Source organism: Mustela putorius, unplaced genomic scaffold (genome assembly GCF_011764305.1).
Source record: "Mustela putorius furo isolate JIRA1106 unplaced genomic scaffold, ASM1176430v1.1 tig00003834_pilon_pilon_pilon, whole genome shotgun sequence".
Taxonomy (NCBI): Eukaryota; Metazoa; Chordata; class Mammalia; order Carnivora; family Mustelidae; genus Mustela; species Mustela putorius.
The window spans coordinates 37,803,942-37,826,239 of record NW_025421987.1 but is presented as its reverse complement, the minus strand read 5'-3'; the positions used below and the strand labels follow the sequence as shown (position 1 = coordinate 37,826,239).

The 22,298-nt window shown below is 38.2% G+C and overlaps 1 protein-coding gene across 4 annotated transcripts; it reads right to left on the bottom strand.

Annotated features, from left to right (window-relative positions):
• Positions 1 to 1,444: 1,444 nt before the first annotated feature.
• SLC35A5 (solute carrier family 35 member A5) lies at positions 1,445 to 22,292 on the bottom strand. Of its 4 annotated transcripts, none has more exons than XM_004761453.3 (7): positions 22,154 to 22,292; positions 20,733 to 20,881; positions 16,315 to 16,413; positions 14,861 to 14,991; positions 12,220 to 12,287; positions 4,250 to 5,030; positions 1,445 to 2,936 (listed from the first exon to the last, which is right to left on the bottom strand). In XM_004761453.3, exons 1-7 carry the CDS (start codon positions 22,162 to 22,164, stop codon positions 2,868 to 2,870), a joined length of 1,308 nt encoding a protein of 435 aa, XP_004761510.1. In that variant the 5' UTR covers positions 22,165 to 22,292; the 3' UTR covers positions 1,445 to 2,867. The 4 variants fall into 4 exon arrangements, with proteins under 4 accessions (XP_004761510.1, XP_004761511.1, XP_004761512.1 ...); XM_004761454.3 differs by having other exon boundaries at positions 21,950 to 22,176; XM_004761455.3 differs by lacking the exon at positions 22,154 to 22,292 and adding an exon at positions 21,759 to 21,842.
• Between the last annotated feature and the right edge of the window lie 6 nt (positions 22,293 to 22,298).

The following is a 22,298-nucleotide window of genomic DNA, read 5'->3' as shown; positions in this document are numbered from 1 at the left end:
GGGATGGAGAGGCGAGCCTTAGAGCTGTAAACAAAGGAATCTGGCTGGGAGTCTCCTCTGCTTGTGGACCATGAAAACCTACAGAAGCAGGACACAGTTGGCCAAGTATTTGGGATCCTGGGTCTAGGCCATCTTTCCCTCTACAGGCAGCATCCACGTCCTGCTACGCCTCAGGATTAGGCACACTGCGGGACCTAAGTTTGGTCCCGGAGACTGTGACAGAGCTGGAATCAGGTCACTGGAGGCCACACTTGTGGTCCAACCAAAGGCTATTCAGAAATTATGAAGCTAGCAGATTCACCACATCAGTTGTAGGTCATAACTGCTTAGAAGAACAGTGAAAAACAGGAAGGGACTTCAGAAACCATTTAGGTCAGCTTCTACACCAATGAAAGAACATCTTCTAAAACATCTTGATGGTACAATCTCTCCCTGAAAATTTCAGCGATCGAGAACTCACTACTACTCCCCACCACTCTTCAGGACCTTTTCTACTGTTGAAAAGGATCATTTGTTAGAAGCATCTTGCTTATAAGGAAAGAATAACCGTCACCCTATTACTTTCACTGTAATTTGGTTCTTTAGAGTAGGAAAGACTACGTTTTCCACGTGACAATTACTCTTCTCCCCAGATTATACACTTGGCGCCAAGAGCACTTGGGACGATAAGCTATGGTTTCTGGACCTCTCACCTTCCAGTGATTCTCCTTTTAAACCATTAGTGCCCACAAAGTACTACAGTGCATCCACACTGGAACTTCACATCTTAGTTCCATCCTTCTGTATCCTATTAATCGGTCAGTTAATGCAAGTAAAGCTGTAATTACAAATAAAGTTGTTGTAAGTAAGAAAATCAAGCTCTGAACCGGTGAAATCTCCAATTTAATGTAATGTATTTAATGTAGGCAATACCTTTGTCAATGATATTGTTGTAATTTTTTCTATTCCACAAGGTAGGTATATTTATGTATTTTCTAAAAGTGAGGTCTTTATTTTTTTTTAATTTTATTTGTTTATTTGACAGAGAGAGAGAGAGAGATCACAAGTAGATGGAGAGGCAGGCAGAGAGAGAGGGGGGAAGCAGACTCCCCGCTGAGCAGAGAGTCCGATGCAGGGCTCCATCCCAGGACCCTGAGATCATGACCTGAGTCAAATGCAGAGGCTTAACCCACTGAGCCACCCAGATGCCCCGAAGTGAGGTCTTTCTATACCTGATTTCCTTACCTTTAAAATGAATAGCCATAATGACATAATCTCCCTCGTTCACAACATGGAGAGGTACACCTATGATAAGATGAATTCTCAGTTTTGCTATTCTCAGAAGTCAAGATCTATGGAAAAAAAAGTTTTACAAGTTGTTTGGATTTCTTGCCTCACTCCATTTTTTGAGATGAAAATAAAAAGAACTCCATGTCCCACCTCACATGACAGTGAAAACTCAAGGTACAGGTTTAATAATTATTTTATTTATACATTTTCACCAATTCTTGCCTGCCATATTATTCCAGATATCACAGATGGATTATTCACAGTATTGTCATATGTTCATTGCATGAAAATTAGGAGAAAGAAGAGATGTACAGACTGCATGAAAATGACACCTTAAAGTTCACATCTACAGTGTAATGCTCTGTAAACATGCGGACCTATGAGCTAGGCTTGTCCTATCACCATCCAGCTGCATGACCTTGGGCAAGTCACTTCTGTTTTCTCACTTTTAAATTATCTATCACCTGACTTATCTACCTCACATTCAATTAGCTGCATGCAAAAATATCTCAAAAAAATATCATGCACTTGTACTGTCAATATTATTACGGTAGTACTTTATTAAGATGTTTCCTTGTTTCTGAGTAATACCATTCACATTTCAGTGAAAGTCATTTGTTTGCAAAGTGACCCTTTTAAAAGGAACTCTCTGGCATCAGTCTTACTGATAGTCTGTTATGATTCTGAAGCCAATGTCTCAATTCCTATGTATAGGGTATGACAGTAATATATATAACAAGTTATATAAGTTATAATTAATAACTAATATAATGAAATGGTTCATTGGTTCTCTAAAATCTAATAATCCAAGAGTAATGAAGCCAAACCAAGGAAGGAAAAAATCCACCATGGCTTCTTTAAAGTGATTTAAAATCCAGGTGAGAATTGTGGTAATTGGGAACCAACTTTTATGTAAACTGAAGCTTACTCGTGTAGAAAAACATCAAAAGATAATCACTAAATTCAAATTCCCTACGAATTTCTAAAAATAAAAATTCTACCATTTTCTTTCTGAAAAATTGCTTCTTTGGAAAAACATTTGGTACAAACTACACTGCCCTCAAATCAGTCTTGGTCCAGAGGGTAAGATCCTTCCACCAAACTTTTCAGAAAGAGTCACATTGCTTTTTAACTGCAAAGTGAGTATTTCCAGGGCTTCAGAATTCAAGGGACAACCTAGGTGATATTTATAATAATACATACAGGAAGACTTTAGCATGCAGAATGAAATTACATAATTATTAATATATGGCAAACTGATCACTATTTGTGTATTTATAGGGTACAGCCAAAGTGATTATTGCAAGTTTTTTGGAACTTTGGAAGACAAGGAAAATAACTTGGGAATGTGTCTTGTCGACTTACCAAGTACCATTAATGCAGTCTCCATACTATTACTCCCATGCCAGTTCTGTAGAACATTTTAGCCTTTGGGTACTCTAAGCCTTGGATGAAACTGTTTAGGGAGTGGTTAGATATATGCAAAGAGTATTATGCTTTAGAAATATTCTTGTTTATCAAAGTGAAAAGATAAATAGGACACATGCTGAAAATGCGAAAATAAGGTTTTTGAGAGCTGCCAGTCATTTGGATACCAATTAGAAAGTATCTTCATCTGACTCAATATCACTTTTTGGTTTGGTAAGTCTTTCCAGTTCTTCTCCATCCTAAAAGGAAATATGAAATCAGTAATTACTTAAAATACTAGGAATGTAGCATTTGTAATGATTACTATTTATTTATTATTATTACTAGTTATTTCATTAAACCATGACTATAATCTAGTCAAATGAAATTAGATAAATACTTATGTTCTTGGAAAGCTAATTTTAGACACATAATGAGATCACAAAAGATCTACCCCCATCTCAGTACTTGAATTTCAAAACTAACAACCGGAACGCAGTATGGAGCACCCTCTGCTGGTCTTGAAGGGAAACAGCTAGTGGTTGGAGAACAAAGTATGAACTAGGCCCTTACCTAAAATCGGTAAATTTTACCTAAAAAGTAAGGCAAGCGGTGTTATTGGACCATTGGAAAAGAATACAGGACTTTTGAAACTGTACTCTGGCTGAGGTCAGGGCATTTGGGACCCACCCTTCTAATTTTTTCATCTTAAGAGTCTGTTATGTCACTACTTCAGAGACATTATACTGCTGAAAGCTCCACCACGAACTAATAGGCAAGAGATTATTTTCCCAGAGAGTAAAATGTTCATTTTGTGAAGTACTTAATATTTTGTGTGTTCATAAAAACTGTAAATTTAAAGTTAGGGGAGCTTATTTCGTCCTTTAAATATATACTTAACTCCTGACTTCAATCTCCAAAAGACCATTATTAATCTGCTAATACCATGACTGACAGATCTTCCTAGAAGAATTATAAGCAACTGGCAGAATACTAGAAGATATTTTTCTCTTACTTATGAAGATCCTTTTGAAAATCACCTTAACAAGATAAGGCCTGCCCTTCTGGCACATTGAGGTTCATGAATAACCCAGGGAAAATCAAGGAGGCAGGACTTCCACTTAGATTTAACAAGATGCAACTAATGTCAAAGACCAACTTTTCTTATGGACTAGGAGTCAGGCCTCATGGGTTTAGTATAGTTTTGTTTTGTTTTTTAATGTACCATCTATAATCCACTTAGTCTGACTCTGTTTATTCATCTGCCAACCTATAAAGACTGGAGAAGATAACCTGTGGCACATCTCCCAGCTCTGTGGCACTAGAACATTCTTAGATGCAACTAACACATAAAGTCCTCAAGACTGTGATTTATACTTTTTCTTGACCCTTACAGCATTCTCACAAACCCTTGCACACCTAAGTCCAGTGAACGTTTGTTGAATAATTTTTAAAAGTCACAGAAATCCAAAACACCCTTTGAAAAATGAACAAGTGACCAATTTCTTTTCTTGTATAACCGGGTGCTGAATTTGGGAAGAACAGGCAAAAGGCAGTATCCTGACAAACTTACCCCACTGGAGCGCTCCCAGAGACTGCCACTTAGATCCCGGACTCTTTCTTGCCTAGGTGTGTACTCCAGACCTGGAGGCTTGCTGGCTTTGTAAATAAATATGGAGAGAAGAACTGAGGGTGCTTCTAAGAAAAACTGCAGGGAGGGCCTGAAGTCAAAGACCAGGACAGACACTGTTGTGATGATGACAGTGGTGACCTGGGCCATCAAGACGTGGAACATGTTATCCAGGAACTTGAGAATAAAAGCAACTGAGAGACCCTGGAATGCAGTCACAAAAATGAGAGCAACTGAAAACACATTGTGGCCATAGAAGACCCCGCAGTTCTTAATCTGATCACGGTTACTGCTCTGAAGGCCCAGTGTCAATCCATTAAAAAGAATGCCAAAGAAATAGAGTTTGCTGTTCTGTATGAAGATGCTTTCAGACAGCTGGCTCCCTTCCTTCAGTATCTTTTCATTATAGATATTGGCCATTGAAGAAATAAAACACTGGACTATAATAAGCACATGGCCCAAGCCGAGATGGATGTGACTGAAAACCATGGCTGTGGTGTTCCACTTAGCTTCAGGGAAAGTCCACGCCTTTACTGTGCAGTTGCCTGTGCTGGGACACTCGCTTCTGAAAAGGAGGCAGGCATTGGATGGGCTGAAGAAGGCATCATGATGAAATCCATGTCCCGGCAGGTTACGCTGTGAAGTTTCAGTCCCAGCAGTGAGGGCCACAATAGACAAGAACAGAATCAGGAGGGAAGCCCATTGTATCCAGTTTAGATGCCTCCTGTTCAGAGGAAAAACGAGATTTTACTACTACTCCCCCCCAACTCCTTTCCCACAGTGACTGTTTCTACTGAAAATGCAGATACTTAAGTACTTGGTAGAATAAACTGTGCCCAGTTTTTGCCAGCATTCCCAATTCAAGTTCAAAGGAAACCTGTTCGTGTCTCTGCATCTTAAGTGTGATATTTTTATTCACCTTTGTAATAGATTATCCCTTAATGTCAGTCATTTCTCATTGTTAAGTATCCTTTTAACTTTAGATTTAACTAAATCTTTTTACCTCCAGAACTGATTAGACCTTTGTAACAATGATTTTTACTTTGCTATGAAGTAAGTATGGCAAAGAGTCTCAACTTGATTTCCTCAATTTGGAGCTATAGAAATCCGTGAATCCTTGCAGTAGGAATCTTCTATATAGGTGAATTCTCGGCCCTGCCCACACCAATCACACAAGACCTTTCAAAGCTGTCAAATTTCAAAGGTGTTCATGACCCAAAAAAAGATTTAAGGAGGGAGCCTGCTCCTAGATCTGTGGCCTAATCATAAAAAATTTTATAGTAAACTACTGTTTGGGACAGTAAGGAAAAAAAAAATTTAGTAGTCTCAGTTTATGAAGTCTTAACAATGATTTATTTCTTTACTTATTTTGCCTAACCACAAACTTGTATGAAAATAGAGCTACTCTATGACCCGGCAATTGCACTAGAGGGTATTTACCCCAAAAATACAAATGTAGTGATCTGAAGGGGCACGTGTTCCCCAATGTTTATAGCAGCAATGTCCACAATAGCCAAACTATGGAAAGAGCCCAGATGTCCATCAACAGATGAATGGATAAAGAAGATGTGGTGTGTATATAGGTACACACACACACAATGGAATACTATGCAGCCATCAAAAACCACAAAATCTTCCCATTTGCAATGATGTGGATGGAACTAGAGGGTATTATGCTAAGTGAAGTAAGTCAGTCAGAGAAAGACAGTATCACATGATCTCACTGACACGAGGAATTTGAGAAACAAGACAGAGGAATCATAGGGGAAGGGAAGGAAAAATGAAACAAGATAAAACCAGAGAAGGAGACAAACCGTAAGGGACTGCTCAACTCAGGAAATAAACTGAGGGTTGCTGGAGTGCAGGGGGGCGGGGGGATGGGATGGCTGGGTGATGGACATTAGGAAGGGTATGTGCTATGGTGAGCACTATGAATTAAGACTGAAATCACAAACGTGTACCGCTGAAACAAATAATACATTACATGTTAATTTAAAAAAAGAGAGATAACATTAAAAAGAAAAGAAGACATGCTTTATTGTCAATCTGTTTTGTGGATTCTTTCAGTTCAACAGACATTTAAATAAGCAGCTACTGTGTGCCAGGCTACTATAAGCCTGGGAGATAAGACTTGATCTCCATCTCCAAGGAATTTACACTTTAATAAGGGAAGAGCCTTGAAACTAAACAATGTAAAACATAATGTGTGACAGGTGATACACAGAACAACTGAGGCACAAAAAGGAAGGAAACCTTGAGTCTGTAAGTGGAGTCAGATATTGTTTCAAAGAAAAAATAACACTCGAGGTGAAAGATGAAACATAAACTGACATTTGCCATGTGAAATGGCATTTGCCAATATATCCAGGGAGAGGGAGGAGACTATACAAAGGCAGTAAGAATGTACAATGTTGACTAGGGTGAGGGGCAGCTGATTCAGGTTGGGGTAGATACGGAGATCTGAAGGGGAACAGAATCTTCAAGTTTAAAGATCAATTAGTTAGATGAAGAGGGAACACACATGCACACACGCACACACACACAGACATATAGACAAATAAATAAGTGTAAAGCAACAGGTAAGAAATGGAATTTATAAGAACTGTGGAGCATTTACTGGACACCTACTATGGGTCAGTTTCTCTTGTAAGGAAGGAAACAGTGCTCTGAGAGGTTAACAGACTTCCCTAAGGTCACATATTTATGAAAGAGCAAGGAAGGTGGAGAGCCTGTGTGACTCAGTCAGTTAAATGGCTGCCTTAGGCTCAGGTTGTGATCTGGGGTCCTGGGATCTGGTCCTGCATCCGGCTCTCTGTGCAGCAGGAGTCTGTTTCTCCCTCTCAATCTGTGCTCTCCCTTTCTCTCTCTCTCAAATGAAATCAAGAAAGAAAGAGAGAGAGAGAGGGAGGGAGGAAGGTGGGGGAGGGGAGGGGAAGAAAGAAGGAAAGGAAAGGAAAGGAGAAGGGAGAGGAAAGGATCTGAGCCATGGTTTGAATGTCTTCCTTTTGGACCTATGCACCTCTTAAGTACAATGTTCAAGTATAATGAATTCCCAAGGTGCATACATAGGAAGAGGTGTCTGATTTCACCAATGCTTCCACAGAGCTTCATTAATTGAAACTGATATGTGCACAGACCAGCCTAGATAGCAGCACACATGTGCACACTATCATGTCTTCTCATGTATGTACTTTAAAATATCCAGATCTAGCACTTAGTTATGACTCTAGCATAGCCCTAAACCACAAAGTCAGAAACTGTGTACTAATCTCATAAGTTTCTAAAGGTCTAGATGGTACACAGCAAGTGGTAGAAAGTAAATTGATTGGACTCAGAAAAGATAGATGAAAAGTATATGCCCTATTTATAAAAATCATTATATAACCGATTATTGGACATCAAGGCAAATATATATTTTAATTCTATATAATATAATCTATAATTCCTTTAAAAGTTTTCAATCCCAACAGCTATAGTTTTTCCACTGACATTGAGAAAAAAAGAGCCTAATTAAACAAACCCTTAAACAAGTTAATCGGTACCACTGAAAATATCGCTCATTCAAGGTAATGTTCTAGAAGGTAAATGTTATTAAGGTGTTAGGCTGGAAATGGTAGATTTTCAGCAAAGAAAATAAAGCTAAATAAATTATCCCATAAAGTCAGCTGAGGATAGGTGCTCTTACAAATGACTGTGCATGAGTTTGCTTCTCACAGTTTCATGAATACAACAGTAGAAATTCACCTAACTGATCTCTCTACTGCCCCAGTAAACAAATCATTCGGATTGCGGATCAGAGCTGAACGCTTACCACTAGAAGGACACTCTACCTCAGGGCTTCTGCTTCCAAATGAATTCTTGCTCACAAAGAGTCTCTGTTCCTAACTGTGTGTTTGCCAGGTGACTTCATTATTGTAATTAGATATTTAATGATTACATAAATGACAAATTATGAGCAGAAGAAAAGGGTTGCTTTTTTATGAAAAGTTGAAAGCTCTGGAAGATTAATTAAAGGCAAATTACCCAAACTGGGTACAGAGGAGCTAATTATAAGATTAGGAAATAAATAACAAAAATCTATAATAATCTACTTTAAAAGTATTCTTAAGAACTAACTCTACTTTAAGAAACTAGAATCAGAAAGCAAGCATGATGCATAATCAATGTAGCTTCAAGAACAAAGCCAAAAAAAAGACTTCTCATCAGCAAATCCCACACATTTCAAAGGAAAGGCCTGAGCTCTTCAAAACACTGGTGAATGGACATTTACACATCTTAAGCTGTTTATAGTATGGGTTTTTCTTTAAAATGATTCACCACTCTGAGCCTTCCCAATAACAATGAAGTCCAAATTGCATCAGATAAGAGCATCTCTACCATACTTTGTGGTAGTAAAACAGAGCAGAACATGAAAATAAAATTAAGTGGAAAGACACAGGACTTAAAAAAAAATTGTACATAAAACATTTCTTAGTTACACAGAAAGTGACCAGTGGCATATTTATAACAGGAAATTATAAAAAAGAATTATCAAGTGAATGATTTTGAAGAAATGCTTGTACCAGTGAGGCGCACTTTTTTTCTTCTCAGACACCCTCATGTGTCAAAAATGTTTTTCACTGATTGTTTTTTTCTCAACAGCTTCCTTTTGAAGATATCAGAGAAATTTATACACATTTTTTAGATAAAAGTGCTAGTTTGGTTATCTTTTGCCCCCAGATCTCTATGTTCAGGTTGAGACTACTTTTCCTAAAATGTAATTAAACAAGATAATACAAATTTGCCAAGACTTAAGAGCAAACCAGTAAGGCTCTGAGGCATAATGTCTGCCACCAGTTTCCATTGTGGACCACTGGCTACACTTCGAAAAACCAATCTACATATTCACATGGGGTTTCTCTAGAACATCCAGTAAGGCATTTGACTGGTGCTATTTTTCTTTTTACCACTTTCAAATACTTCCAACTAATTCTTGCTTTAGTCACTGGACTTTTTTTTTCTTACCTGTGTAGCTTTATACTCTTTATCTGTATGAGAAAGGTATTTGATGGCTCTGCTAGAGTCAAGAATAAGACAACAGTTTTAATATTCTAAACGTAGGGGGTTGGGGGGATGGCCTAACAGGGTAATGGACATTAAGGAGAGTACATGATATAATGAGCACTGGGTATTATATGCAACTTGAACTCTACCTCTGAAACTAATAATGCACTATATGTTAATTAACTGAATTTAAATTTTAAAAATTCTAAATGTAAAATGAGTTATTTATGGCAAACACATTAAGAATATGTAGTAAGACTCAAGTTGCTACTCCTGGGTCAAAATTTTATTGCTAACGAACGGCAAAAGAACGTTAAATGGTTCACAAAGAGTAGACTGAATACGGAAAACCAAACAACATATGCCACCAATGACAAAAGATCAAAATAGAACAAAATTGACTTAAAATGTAATAAAAAAATACACAATTTAAAAAAAGAAAAATGTAATAAATAAAACAGTACTTGGAAGACATTCTCATAAAGACAGTAGTAGATATATTCTTTTAGCAATATTAAGAGTAGCTCCAGTGCTGATTTGTGAATCAGTCAAATTAAAACCCCCTCCAGGAGCTAAATTAGTGCCTGCAAAAAGCAATACAAACACAGTGATTCCATTGTCTGCTTAATTAACCTTGAAGGATTCGAAACAGAGGGATACTAACAACAAAGCAAATACATGTCTAAGAATATTACTGCTCTGAATATAAAGAGGTAAAATTAGAGAAAAGGTTTTTTGGAACTTTAGTTCATAACATTAGTTATTATTAAAACTAGCAACAGCATAATGTTATAATTAATAGTATTAAAAGCAAACATTTTATGTTTATAGTGTAATTAGATTTAGATTTGGTTACACTAAGAGCTAACTTTCTTAATACAAATAGTTAAGTGCTTAAAATTTTTAAGAGGGCCATCTCTGCCCACATGCTAGCTCTCTCTCCACCCCTGACAGGGGCAGTTCACTTTGGGTTGGTCTCTCTGCCTCTAACCCTGCTGTCCCACATGCTCCCTCCCCTCTGGTCAAAGCCACCTAAATGCTGGTAGCTCTGTGCTGTGGGCTCAGACTCAGCTTGGGATGACTACTGATGAAGAGGGACAGTAACTCCTGCCTCCTGGGGTTGTTGTGGGATTAAGTCTAGTTAGGGGAAAGGCCCTCAGGTTGGCCCTTGGACCAGCCCTTGGCCCTAAGGAGTCCTTACTGGGTTATCTTCTCACTGTCCAGCTGAAAGCCTACCCGCCCTGTCGCCTGCAAACCCGTCAGGCCAGCCCTGAATATGGCCTTTCTGAGTGGTCCCTCAGCTTGACCTCTGCGCCACAGCTCGTGCTTTGGAGTAAATTAAAACAGATGAACAAACAAAAATAAAAATAATACCATACACAATTAAGGGCACAACTAGAGCTATGGGCCAATTCCAAGCCTGGCAATATATATTTTATACATTTTTGCATTCGCAAATTCAATTTTAACTTGATGTAATTTTGACACAATACCTATGTATTGCATTATGTAAGTATAATACCACGTGTAGCCGTAAATGTCATTTCACGGGAAAAAAAAATTTTACTTAAAAATAAAAAACTTGTTTTTGAGACCCTTTGTGAGACTTCCTTATCAAATAATGAAACTTTTATTATGTGGCAGGGAAAATTTTATTCCTCTGTGGACATTACCCAGAAATCAATATAAAGATATTACTGTTTATATAAAATTTCTCAGAAGTCAATTTTTTATCCTATAAAGTAACTTTTTTGATTTTAAAGACTTCAAAACATTTTTGGAATTAGCATTCTTTAACTTGCTAGTTAAATTATTGTTACAACTCATAAACCAAATGAAGAACCTGATGCAAAAGCAAATTTCAGTGCACTCTAACTTTTAACCTGGACGAAATGTAATGTTCATGTTCTTTTTCCTCATCTCTCACATGAGCTGTTAAATTGAATGCTTTCCTCAGGGTAATAGAAAGTCTTTCAAGAACTCCATATAAGTAATGTACTGAACCCACCATGGATTCAACAAATATTTACTGAGTGCATATGTACTAAGCCACTCACCCTGTTGTACACGTAAATTATGAAAGCACATACTATGACATGGCACATTGAGAAATAAGAAATTAAAAGGGGAAGTGAATGCAAAAGAAAATCACAACAAATATAACAAGAAGTTAATTTTATTTTTATCATCATCAAGTAACAAACTGGAGTTAATACCCAGATCCCATTACACCTTAGAACAGTCTGGACTGTGCTAGGCAGCAGAGCCTGTTTACTTACAAATGTTTATTTTATTCAAAGATCTTCCTGGAGAAAGGAAACACTGATGACAGCATTTTCAAAATTTAAAAATCTATCATTCTTATTAATTGTAATTTTCACTAGATTCCACATGCAAATCCTCTGCCAATCAGAGCTTAAATCATGTACTCGTTTCAAACAAACAGTTTAATAACGAATTTGCCACTCTTCATCCTCTCGAAACTACAAATAACAAATGCATTAACAATATTTAGGAACTTCTTGGTTCCCTAGTAAAGGACAGAGATTCTGGGGGGAAAAAAAAGCGCTCATGAATTCTTTAATTTGGCACTAAAAATTAAAATAAGCTGGTCAATTATTTATTTATTATTATTTTTTTTGAGATGCTAAGAAAAAACTTTTCATATATCTAGTTGCAAAGATTTAGATGGGCCAGCAGTACTGGAGCTGCTTTTTGGATGGGTTAAACAATTTGTCCAAAAAACAAAGCCAGTTAGGAATAAAATCTCGGCCCTGGGATTCAGAGGGCTCAGTGCTCTGGGTATATCATCTGAAATAAGTCTGTGCCATTTTAAAGTATGATATATGCTTTCAGAGCAAGTTACTTACTTCAGCACTATCCTGAATAGAAGAGCTGTTGTTATAATGCTAAAATTTGAGAAGATAACAGCCATGGCCTAGAAAGAAGGAGAAGATAGAGTTACAATCCAAACAAAGTAGTTACCTCAGAAATCTCCCAGCTCACTGGTTCACCTGACAAAAAAAGCTTTTTGGTAAAAAAAACCTGAGGGGTTATTAGGGCAGCTATTTCACTAGAGGATTAAATTCCATTTTTATTGGTTGTTAAATGTATGCAGATATGACCAATTATTGTATAGGCTTTGAAAACGTGCTTAAATTCAGCAAATGCCTCTGTAAACAATCCGTATATGCAGATCTGGAAATGCTTAGAAACTCTAAATGTTCAGGCCTAGAAATAACAGCTACCTTGCCTATGAAGCATACTGTTTCAAGCTCTTCAAATGCTTTAGAGACTTTTCACACTATTTCCAGGGGTGGAGGGAAGGCATGTTAGGCCCCTTTATACAGTAAGAAAATTGAAGTATAGATTTTTAAGCATCTTTACTATTCTAAGAATTCAATCAGTTCTCCTGGCTCAACTGCAGTGATTCAGGACCAGTGATTCAATACCAAACTTGAATTTGACTGTCCTTTCATTTATTCACATTGTTTTCAACACTTAGAAATGTGTTAGCCAGATTTCATAAAAGTCTCTTCTCATGAATTCAGTCATATTCACAGACAAGAATATTAATCTGAACATGTATATATTTTGGCTCAGAAGTATGAAACTTCATCATTGCTCCCCATGACTGGATCTCACAATATTAACGACTTTTAAAAACAAATCTTGTTTACTTCACTCTGCTTTTTTCCTTGCTGTCGGTTTAGGATGACTGAACTCTAAGGAGTATTTTTCAGTAGTCTTATAGCAACACAGTCTTATAGCAAACACAGCTAACATGTAGGTGAATTAAAGAAATAAGAATAAATCCAATAAAAACCAATAAAAAATTAATTTAAAAAATCTAATAGAACAAATGCAAAAATATAATAGTTTTAATTCTACTGAATTTTTTATGGAAAGCTCTGTTTTAAGGATTTCTCAGTGTCCTCTGGAGACGAATGTTTATGAACCCCTGGTAGGAAAAGAGTAAGAGCTGCTGAGGAAAGTAAGTGGCTGGTAAGAGGGAACAGTCAGTGGCTCTGTTTAATTACAGTTATAGTGCAGATCCCTAACCAAGCACCTGGCTGCCCTGATGAATTCTGAAACTGCTTTCCATGCAAGAGCACAGAATAAACAAAACACCAGAGCTCTTTGCCCCCAAACTTCCAAGCATCTCTATTTAATTCTTTCCAACTAGACTTGGGGCACAGCAATATACAGAATATGCCATGTGACTGATTTTGTAATATTTGTGGTTGTGCACAATCAGGAAGGAAGAGCAAAGCAATAAACTAGAAGAACAAGGAAGCTGCAATCTTGCTTTCATATTGAGGACAGAGAAAAGGGATATAAGTTTGAAGCTAAGCTCAATAAAATACAATACTATGTACTCATTGATACAAATAATTATCTTGCTGGGTATGAGAATTCTTAGATCTGAAAAACAACCAGGGAGAATGTAAGACAGAACACATTCTAGCATTCAAAACACTTGCTAATGACATGGATGACACAGCTGAAAGGAATTTTAGGAGATCACCTGGCCCAGGTTCCTCCAATCTTAGAGTTAGTATGGTAACGTTACTCTATTTCACAGATGGGCAACTGACACAGTAGTTGGGGGTTGCCTAATTAAACAGCTTCTAAATTGTGCAAAAGAATCAAATTCCTGTTTTCTACTTAGTGCTCTACTGATCTCTCCTTGTCCCACTCTCAAACTGATTTGGCTATATTTAAGAGGCTTTTCATAGAGAACCTGTGCCTATAAAAATCCTATTTATCATCAAAATGCCTGAATATTTTATTTAAAGAAACTTGAAACACATTTTGGCAACAATGGCAATAGAAATCTTCATTTTATAAAATATTATGGGAAAATAAACACATGCCCCAAACTTAGTTTGTAAAAGTAAAATCAGAAGACCAAATTTTAATCCCAATTACAAATGGATTTCTCAGTTGGGAAGGAGGATGCCAAGAGAGATGAGAAACATCCCTAGTATGATTAGTTGTAGATAGCATTTATAGCTGGGAGAATGTATTTTCTACCCTTAAAGAACTTGTGGGTTAAATGATAGGACTAATATGAAAAAAAATACAAAAAATACATATAGTACATTAAAGCGGGTATAGGAAAGAATAGGGCTCTGAGTATATGATTTTCTGAGTCAGTAATGGAAATCTGTTTGGAGATAGTGAATGCTGAAGTTAACAGAGGTTGGTGACCACAGGATGGCTCAGCAAACAGGCAGACTAAGGTTACACACAGAGAGATGGCTCCACATTCACTGGCCAGTGAACAACTTCTGCTAGTCAGCACAGCTTTCTACAGCAATCTTTAAGAGTGAGAGAATGTGGCAGGCAGATTGGTAATTCCATATTCAGATGATTCGGGTCCAATCTCAGGAAAACCACTGGGGGCAAAGAGAAACTAACACTGACAATGAAAATGATAAAAAATATTAGTTCTGGGATTCATTTCTTTGTATTTTTCCAACGCTATTTTCTATCATATTTACTTACAGGCTGAAGGTAGGAAATGACATAGAAGACGATCAAATTATCCAGGAAATAAAGAAAGGCAGGAATGGACCACTTCATGAAATTAGAGAATTCCTTCCAGGGAGCACATCTCAAGTTTCTACTTTGATGGTCTTCAAAAGAAAGAAAGACAGTAATAAACAAAGGATCTTGATGAGAATGCCTATATTTTTAAACAAACTAAGTTGTATTTGATTACTGATACAACTCTTTGAAAGAGGCTTTATGAACTTGCTTTCATCAGTGACTATTAGCCTTAAGAAATCAAAGGCAATATAGGATTTCAGCATTGTCTCTCTTTCTTCAACCCACCAACCACCATGCCTCATCACTGACAATCAGCAATACCCTTAGGAATACCTAATTCCTGTTAACTTGAAACATCTCAGGATACTCAAGGTTTCTCTTACTATTATGAGACCTAAAGTCGAGAGAGAGCAAGATGTAAGAATACAGAGAAAAAAAAAATCTAGCATTTATGCGGGGATTATTTTTCCCCCAGGGGATCAGAAAAAAAAAAGATACTAGGTGAAAATTTATAATAGGGGAGTAGAGAAAACTAAATTTTACTAATCCTTATATGCGTAATGATCCCATCACCAGATCTCCAAAAACTTAGGAAGGTACCATAACAAGAGAATGTAAAACATGCAAAAAGAGAAAACAATTTAAGTATAAGCCCTGTAAATAACGCATAAATTTCATGAGATTAAGAAATGTATTCCAACTACTAGAAACTCTGCACAAATTGAAACTTTTAAGAATAAAAAGAAATCTCCCTGGAAAAAACCTTTAATACTTTAAATTCTACGCTTACCTCATATGTCATGGCAGATCAAAGAACAGAGTCATAAGGCTCAAGAACTGGGGAACTAAGGTGGAGAATTAATACCTAACACATACAAAGAGCCACAGAAGGCCAGTTGCTTCAGGTGTGAGGAAGGGATGAGTATCTCTTCTCGATAACCGATGAAGCTGGAAGTCAGAGAAGTTAAAATAATCTGACCCAGAATATAGTCTCTCTGACTCAATCCACTATACCACCTCCCCTGTAGAAAACGGGGACTGTTTTGGCAATATACTAAGTACCAAGTCAGACAGCAGTGATTTAGAAAACCCTGAATTTGAATAAAAACTAACTCACTGTGTGACCCAACAAAGGAACAAGTAACAAGGCAGAGTGATGGCCAAGACACAAGGCAAACATGGGCTGGAGTCCTGGCCCTGCCCCCTCCTACCTACCACACATAACGTTTTCTCCTTTGGCCTGTTTCTTCACTTGCAAAACACGGGTAATCATACTTAAGCTTGTATATTAGTGTCCTCATATATAAAATTAGTGGGCTAGACTAAATGACATCAAATGGTCTTTCTGGTTCTGAAGTGTTTTGATTCTGTGATTTTTAACAAGTATAGAGTACCACTTCAAGACTCACCTTTCTTTACAACCCAGAATGACACAAGCACGCAGAAAACTAGCTTCACCAACTCTGAGCACACATTCACAGTAGTTGGAAGATAATCATACTTGTTTTCTGAAATATAACAGACATTTTTTTAACTATAAATTTTGTTCTACATAATGGTTATATACAGTTAATAATTTACAGTTATTTTTAAACTTAAAAGTTGGATTTTAATACTGGTTATATTAAACTTCATCCAGTTGGCTTTGTTCTCTCTTGAATTTTTCAATCCGTTCACCTAATGTTATTAGCTATCCCTACTGCACTCAGTGTTTTATTATTCTTGAGTCTGATAAACAGCCTTCTGATGTTTTCATCCAAGTTGCTGATAAATATGTGGAGGACGTTAAGGCTATCGGCAAAGGTGGCTTCAGGATACGGCATTAAAGATGGGCTTCTAAACTGACCGCTAATTAGCACTCACAGCTTGACTCATCAAAAGCCATAGATTGATCTGGCTGAATTAGGACCCAGCTATGTTTCCTCTTGTGTAACTTGTCTGCTAGAATCAAGGTACACTGTCTGTTTCCCATCATGGCATGTATAGAAAACAGTATTTGTTTGGCACTCTGCGATAAATGATACAATGGGGTAAAAGAAGGAAGCTATTAGAGCCAAGAGGCAACTGCCCAGGGCTCTGGCTACCTCTAGCGCTGGAAGGAAATGTCTGACATAATCCAAACCCACTGACGAGTTGGGAAGATGTATCTTAACTTCTAAGTCAACTTAATTAGGAAATGTGGTTAGGTCAGTATGCCTTGGTCTTAGCTGTTACCTTAGCTGTTACCTTCCAAATGCTGACAAACAACTTTCTGTACAATTTTGCCAAGGACAAACATAAACCTTATTAGGTCTTATTTGAAGGACTGAATTTCCCCCCTTTTGAAACATTTGCTTGTTTCCCTTGGTCATTATATGAAAAACCAAAACTGGCCAAGTACAGAAGAAAAATGCCAGCTCAACATTCTTTCTATCCAAAACACCTTTTTGCTTTTTTCTGTGGTTTCCCTTGACCTTCTCAACCTAACCATAGTCAATTCTTTGTTCATCTCAGATCCTGCTGCACTACCTATAAACCCTCATAACAGTACTTATTTCACAGTATTATAGTTACTTCTTCTGTGTAAGTCTTACCTTAGAATGTAAACTTCTTATGAGAAAGGGCCCACATTAGTCATCTTCATATAACTGGCAGGTATTCTGCACTTAATAAATGTGCACCTGACTTACCTGCACTTAATAAATGTTCACCTGACTTTAGTACTTACCTGTTAAACTTTCTCAATCCTTCAAAGCCTAATGAAAACTTCTCCTCCCTTTTCTGAGCATAAAGGCTGAAATCACACTCTACTATCTGCTAACGATACTTTGCACTGATCACTATGATACACACAAGCAAACATGCACACACAAGAACTGGGGCGAGGCCTCTAGATTACAACTCTCAAATTCTTGCCACTGCTCTAGAACTCATTTTGGCTTTTATTTATTTTTAAATTATATTTCTGTCATGGCAAATCCCCAACTGTGACTCAGCATCACATTTGGCCTCCTTGCACGTCCTTTCTGCCTTCACTCATACACCTTATTTACACTACACCCATCCTGACTAGGCTCCCTTTAGTCCAAAGAAAGGGGCCATGATCCCAGTATGACCTGTTCTCCCCTTTAAAACTTTCCTTTCTCTTCAGGAACTTTGCTCCAATAAGTATTTTCCTATGTCTTCTATTAACTGGCCCCCTCCCCTTGGCCTGTAAGTATGCTCAAACTGTCCCATCCAAAAAAACCAAAATGTAAGATCCTACCCCTGCACCATTCTTTTTCCTTCTTTCCCTAAAATAGCATCAATATTCATTATCTCCATTTTACCCACTTTCCATTCAGGTCTTATTCCCAAGCAATCTGGTTTCTCATCCTATCATATTATTCAAACTACCTAGTCTCTCAGATTATCAAACATCTTCTAACTACTAATTCCAAAGGGCATGCTTTAATCCCTATCTTATTATAATGATACTATTTCCTTCATCTCCAAATCATTTCCTTTCCTTCTGAAAGTCATGTGCATTCAGTTTCCTTATTTCTCTAAAGATTCTTTCTTAACAACTGAGCATCAGCATGGCTCTTAAATATTGGCATTCCTGGTAGTTCTAGCCTTAGCTCTTATTTTCTCCTTCTGCATGCTCACCCTGAATGAGCCTTCTGCTCTTATGGTTTTGAATGTCAATTTAATATTAATGTCTCCAAATCTGTATTCTGGAACATTTAATGCTCAAATTTAATGCTCAATAAACATATTCACATAAATAACTACCTCCTATTTATAAATTTAATTGATATTTCCTTCCCATATGTGATGTGCTATGTCCTTGTTCAATTCTGCAGTGAACAAGGACATAGCTCCTGGCCTCATGGAACTGAAACTGAAACTCCATAATCTTTATGAATTCTGTCCAGCCTGCTTCTTCCTACTAATAGCTTCCATCTGAGCTGAGAGCACGATCAACCTATTTGGCACCCCAAACCAGAAATCTCTGAGCTATACAGTATTTCATGTTCTTTAGTCTCCACATTCAGTACATTCTCTGAGCCCTGTCTTTTCTATGTTTAGAATATTTTTTGAATCTATTCTCTCTTTATTGTTACCTCCAAAGTCTTGGTTAGACTTCATCTGTGGCTCGAATTTGCAATAACCCCAACTGGCTACTCTGCTTCCAGTCTCTTCCCAAGTCCATCCTCTATCCAGCTACCATAACAGTCTCTCTCCTTTTGTTTGTAATTTCTCAGGCATTCCCTATCTTCCAGACTCTCAGACCTAGAGAACAAAGTTAAAGTCCCAGCTCCTTAGCATGGCATATGAAGTCCTTAAGTATCTGATCATAACATTCCCCTCTGGTTAAGCACCCCTTGACCCCTTCTCCAAGTCCTTAAACTTTTTGCTCAGTAATTCTGAAGTACGTGTTCTCACAATTCATCCTGCTTTCTTTTTTAATGTGTCTATTCATTTTTATGGATCGCTGCTTCTGTTTTAAACACCCGTGTCCACCAGTCCTCTTATGGATTAAGTTCACCTTATCAGGGAGTGTTCCCTGATCCCTCTGCACTCCGTATGATCCTCTCCCAGAAAGAATATATCACTTCCTAATCTAAACTATTCCTGCATCTTTGGTATAGAACTGCACATATCCAGGGCGCTTGGGTGGCTCAGTGGATTGAAGCCTCTGCCTTCGGCTCAGGTCATGATCCCAGGTCCTGGGATCAAGCCCCACATCGGGCCCTCTGCTTGGCCAGGAGCCTGCTTCCCTTCCTGTCTCTCTGACTACTTGTGACCTCTGTCAAATAGATAAATGAAATCTTTAAAAAAAAAAAAAAAAAAAAAAAAGAACTGCACATATCCTACCGTACTGTCATGATCTTGCACACGACAGCTCTCCTAATAAACCCAGTTTTTGAGAATGTCTATGTTTTACACACTTTGAGCACTGCTACTTAATACTTGGCCTAAGTGCCCAAGAGATAAATGTTAACCAAAGCAAAGACTTATATACACATCGGACTCCACAAGCAAACCATTAAGGGTCGTGATGTCATGACTTTATGCATCCTCAATAACTAGAGAAAGATTGTCAATATAGCTTTGTAGAATTAAATTGTGTATATAAATACAAATTACTACATTAAAACAAACAAACAAAGAGAAGGGGCACCTGGGCGGTTCAGTTGGTTAAGTGTCTGACTCTTCATTTCAGCTCAGCTCATGATCTCAGGGTCTTGAGAACAAGCCCTGCATTGGGCTCTGCACCACACATGGAGACCACTTAAGAGTCTCTTTCCCCCCTTTCTGCCTCCTCCCCCACACTGTGTACATACATGCTCTCTCTCAAAAAAAAACAAAACAAACAAACAAAAAAAAACCCACCAAACAAACAAAAAACCCCACAAAACAAAACAAAACAACCCAGAAGACTTCTTGAGCTAAAAATTTCAAAGCTAATAATCTCTACTACCACACTAGTATAGTAATTAAGACAGTACCTCACAAATGCGAAGTGACCAAATATATGCTCCTTTTTCGAACTAAGTTATAATTACACAAACTTCTACAGACTGAGATATCTGTTGATTAAAGCTACAGTCAGAGGTTATGATCTGTTCTCTTAATGGTTCAACGCTGTACTTCATTAATCCAAATTTCACTCAGCAAAAAAATATTTTTCTTGCTAAGGAATGAAAGGTTACAGAATCAAATTTAAACATACTTTATTGTTTACATGAAGCAGAGTACTTGAAAGTATATGATCTCTATTTTACACACAAGGAGACCAAAGACAGGAGATGTAATGTGTAATTAGCTACAAGTGCTCCATATATTCCGAGCCTTAACTTACCTTCATTGGCTGAATATTTTACCAGCAGGATTCGACTTGAGCTTAAAGCAATGAATATGGTGCCTAGCAGGAATGTATACATGGTTGACAAGGAGCAGAACACGGGATGACCACAGCACTTGCTTTCCATTCCACTGTTTTTTAATTGCCTTAAAGAAAAGAACATATCCGTGAGCAACGCTGAAGGCAGATAAAGCATAGCACAAATACCACTGATTAGTGAAGAACAGAAATTAGGTAGATGTCTGGCTATGGTTATATCAAAACCAAGAAAATTGAGAAGAAGAGAAACTATGCGGAAAAAATTAAAGTCAGAAATTGATAGGAGGGGAAATTCTAGAAGACAGAAAAGGCAGGGGCGGGGCGCCTGGGTGCAGTCCTTAAGCATCTGCCTTCAGCTCAGGTCATGATCCCAAGCTCCTGGGATCCAGTTCTGCATCAGGCTCCCCCACTCAGCGGGAAACCTGCTTCTCCCTCTACCACTCCTCTTGCTTGTGTTCCCTCTCTCACTGTTTCTCTCTCTCTCTCTGTTAAATAAATAAATAAAAATCTTAAAAAAAAAAGTCAGAAAAGGTAGTGCCAGATTATAAATGCCGTTTTATAAATTATTATAAATGCTGCCAAAAGCAACTGACATTTTGGGACTGCAGAATTTTGCAAAAAACAATTTAACTTCCATTCCTATTAGCAACTTTGTTCTAGAAGAAGAGAATTTCAGATTTCTATTGTTCTCCTCAGTAAGCAGCTCTCCTCTACAAAGTGGGAAAAGGGCTTGCTGGGAAATATTTCGTTACAATAATGAGCCAAGTGGAAATATTCGAAGCAGTGCTGTGAATTTGTACTTGAACCAGTACTAAAAGGTAAAAGAACTTAGAAATCAATGCCTCTAAGGTCGTCTTTTGAGTTGTCAAGGAAACTAAACTCTAGGCTGGGTAACTTCTTCAAAGGCTCCCACCGCAGGGATGCTGCAAAGGGCCTGAGACATTGGGGACAGGCAGGCTTGAGACGTCAACACGGACAGCCCACCTGCGCGCAAGCGTAGAGGTCTAAGAGGTACCTCCCCAACACGAGGAAGGCAAGTTTCCCTCTACAGTCGGAGAAGAGGGGTGACGGGGTGGGGGAAACCTCCTTGTAACACATGCGCAGTAGGAATCTCGAGCGGCGCGCGCCCTCCCCTCACACGCACGCGCACTTGTTTGCCAGCTGGGCGAGGTTACCTCTGTCCGTTCGAAGGGTTTTTAGTGGAGGAGCGCACATCCTAGAGCTGAGGCAGTAAAAGTGTAGCTCCGCAGAAGCAGCAGCTTTTAGGGTCCATAGTTGGGGAAGCTATAGGCAGGAAAGAGAGGAGAAAAAGCCTCTGCCCCCCAGCCTCCTATTCGGAACATAAAGCCCAATAACGTCCCGACTGGGAAAGAGCGAACCTGGTACCCATTGCGCAGGCGCGGTCAGTGTTACGCTTCCGGAAGGAGGGAAGAAGCGGCCTAAGCCCGCCCCAGCGCGCCCTTTCTCGCGTCACGTGTCGGGAGAGTCCTGAGTCACGTGAGGCCCAGGTGGCGGCGGTGGTAC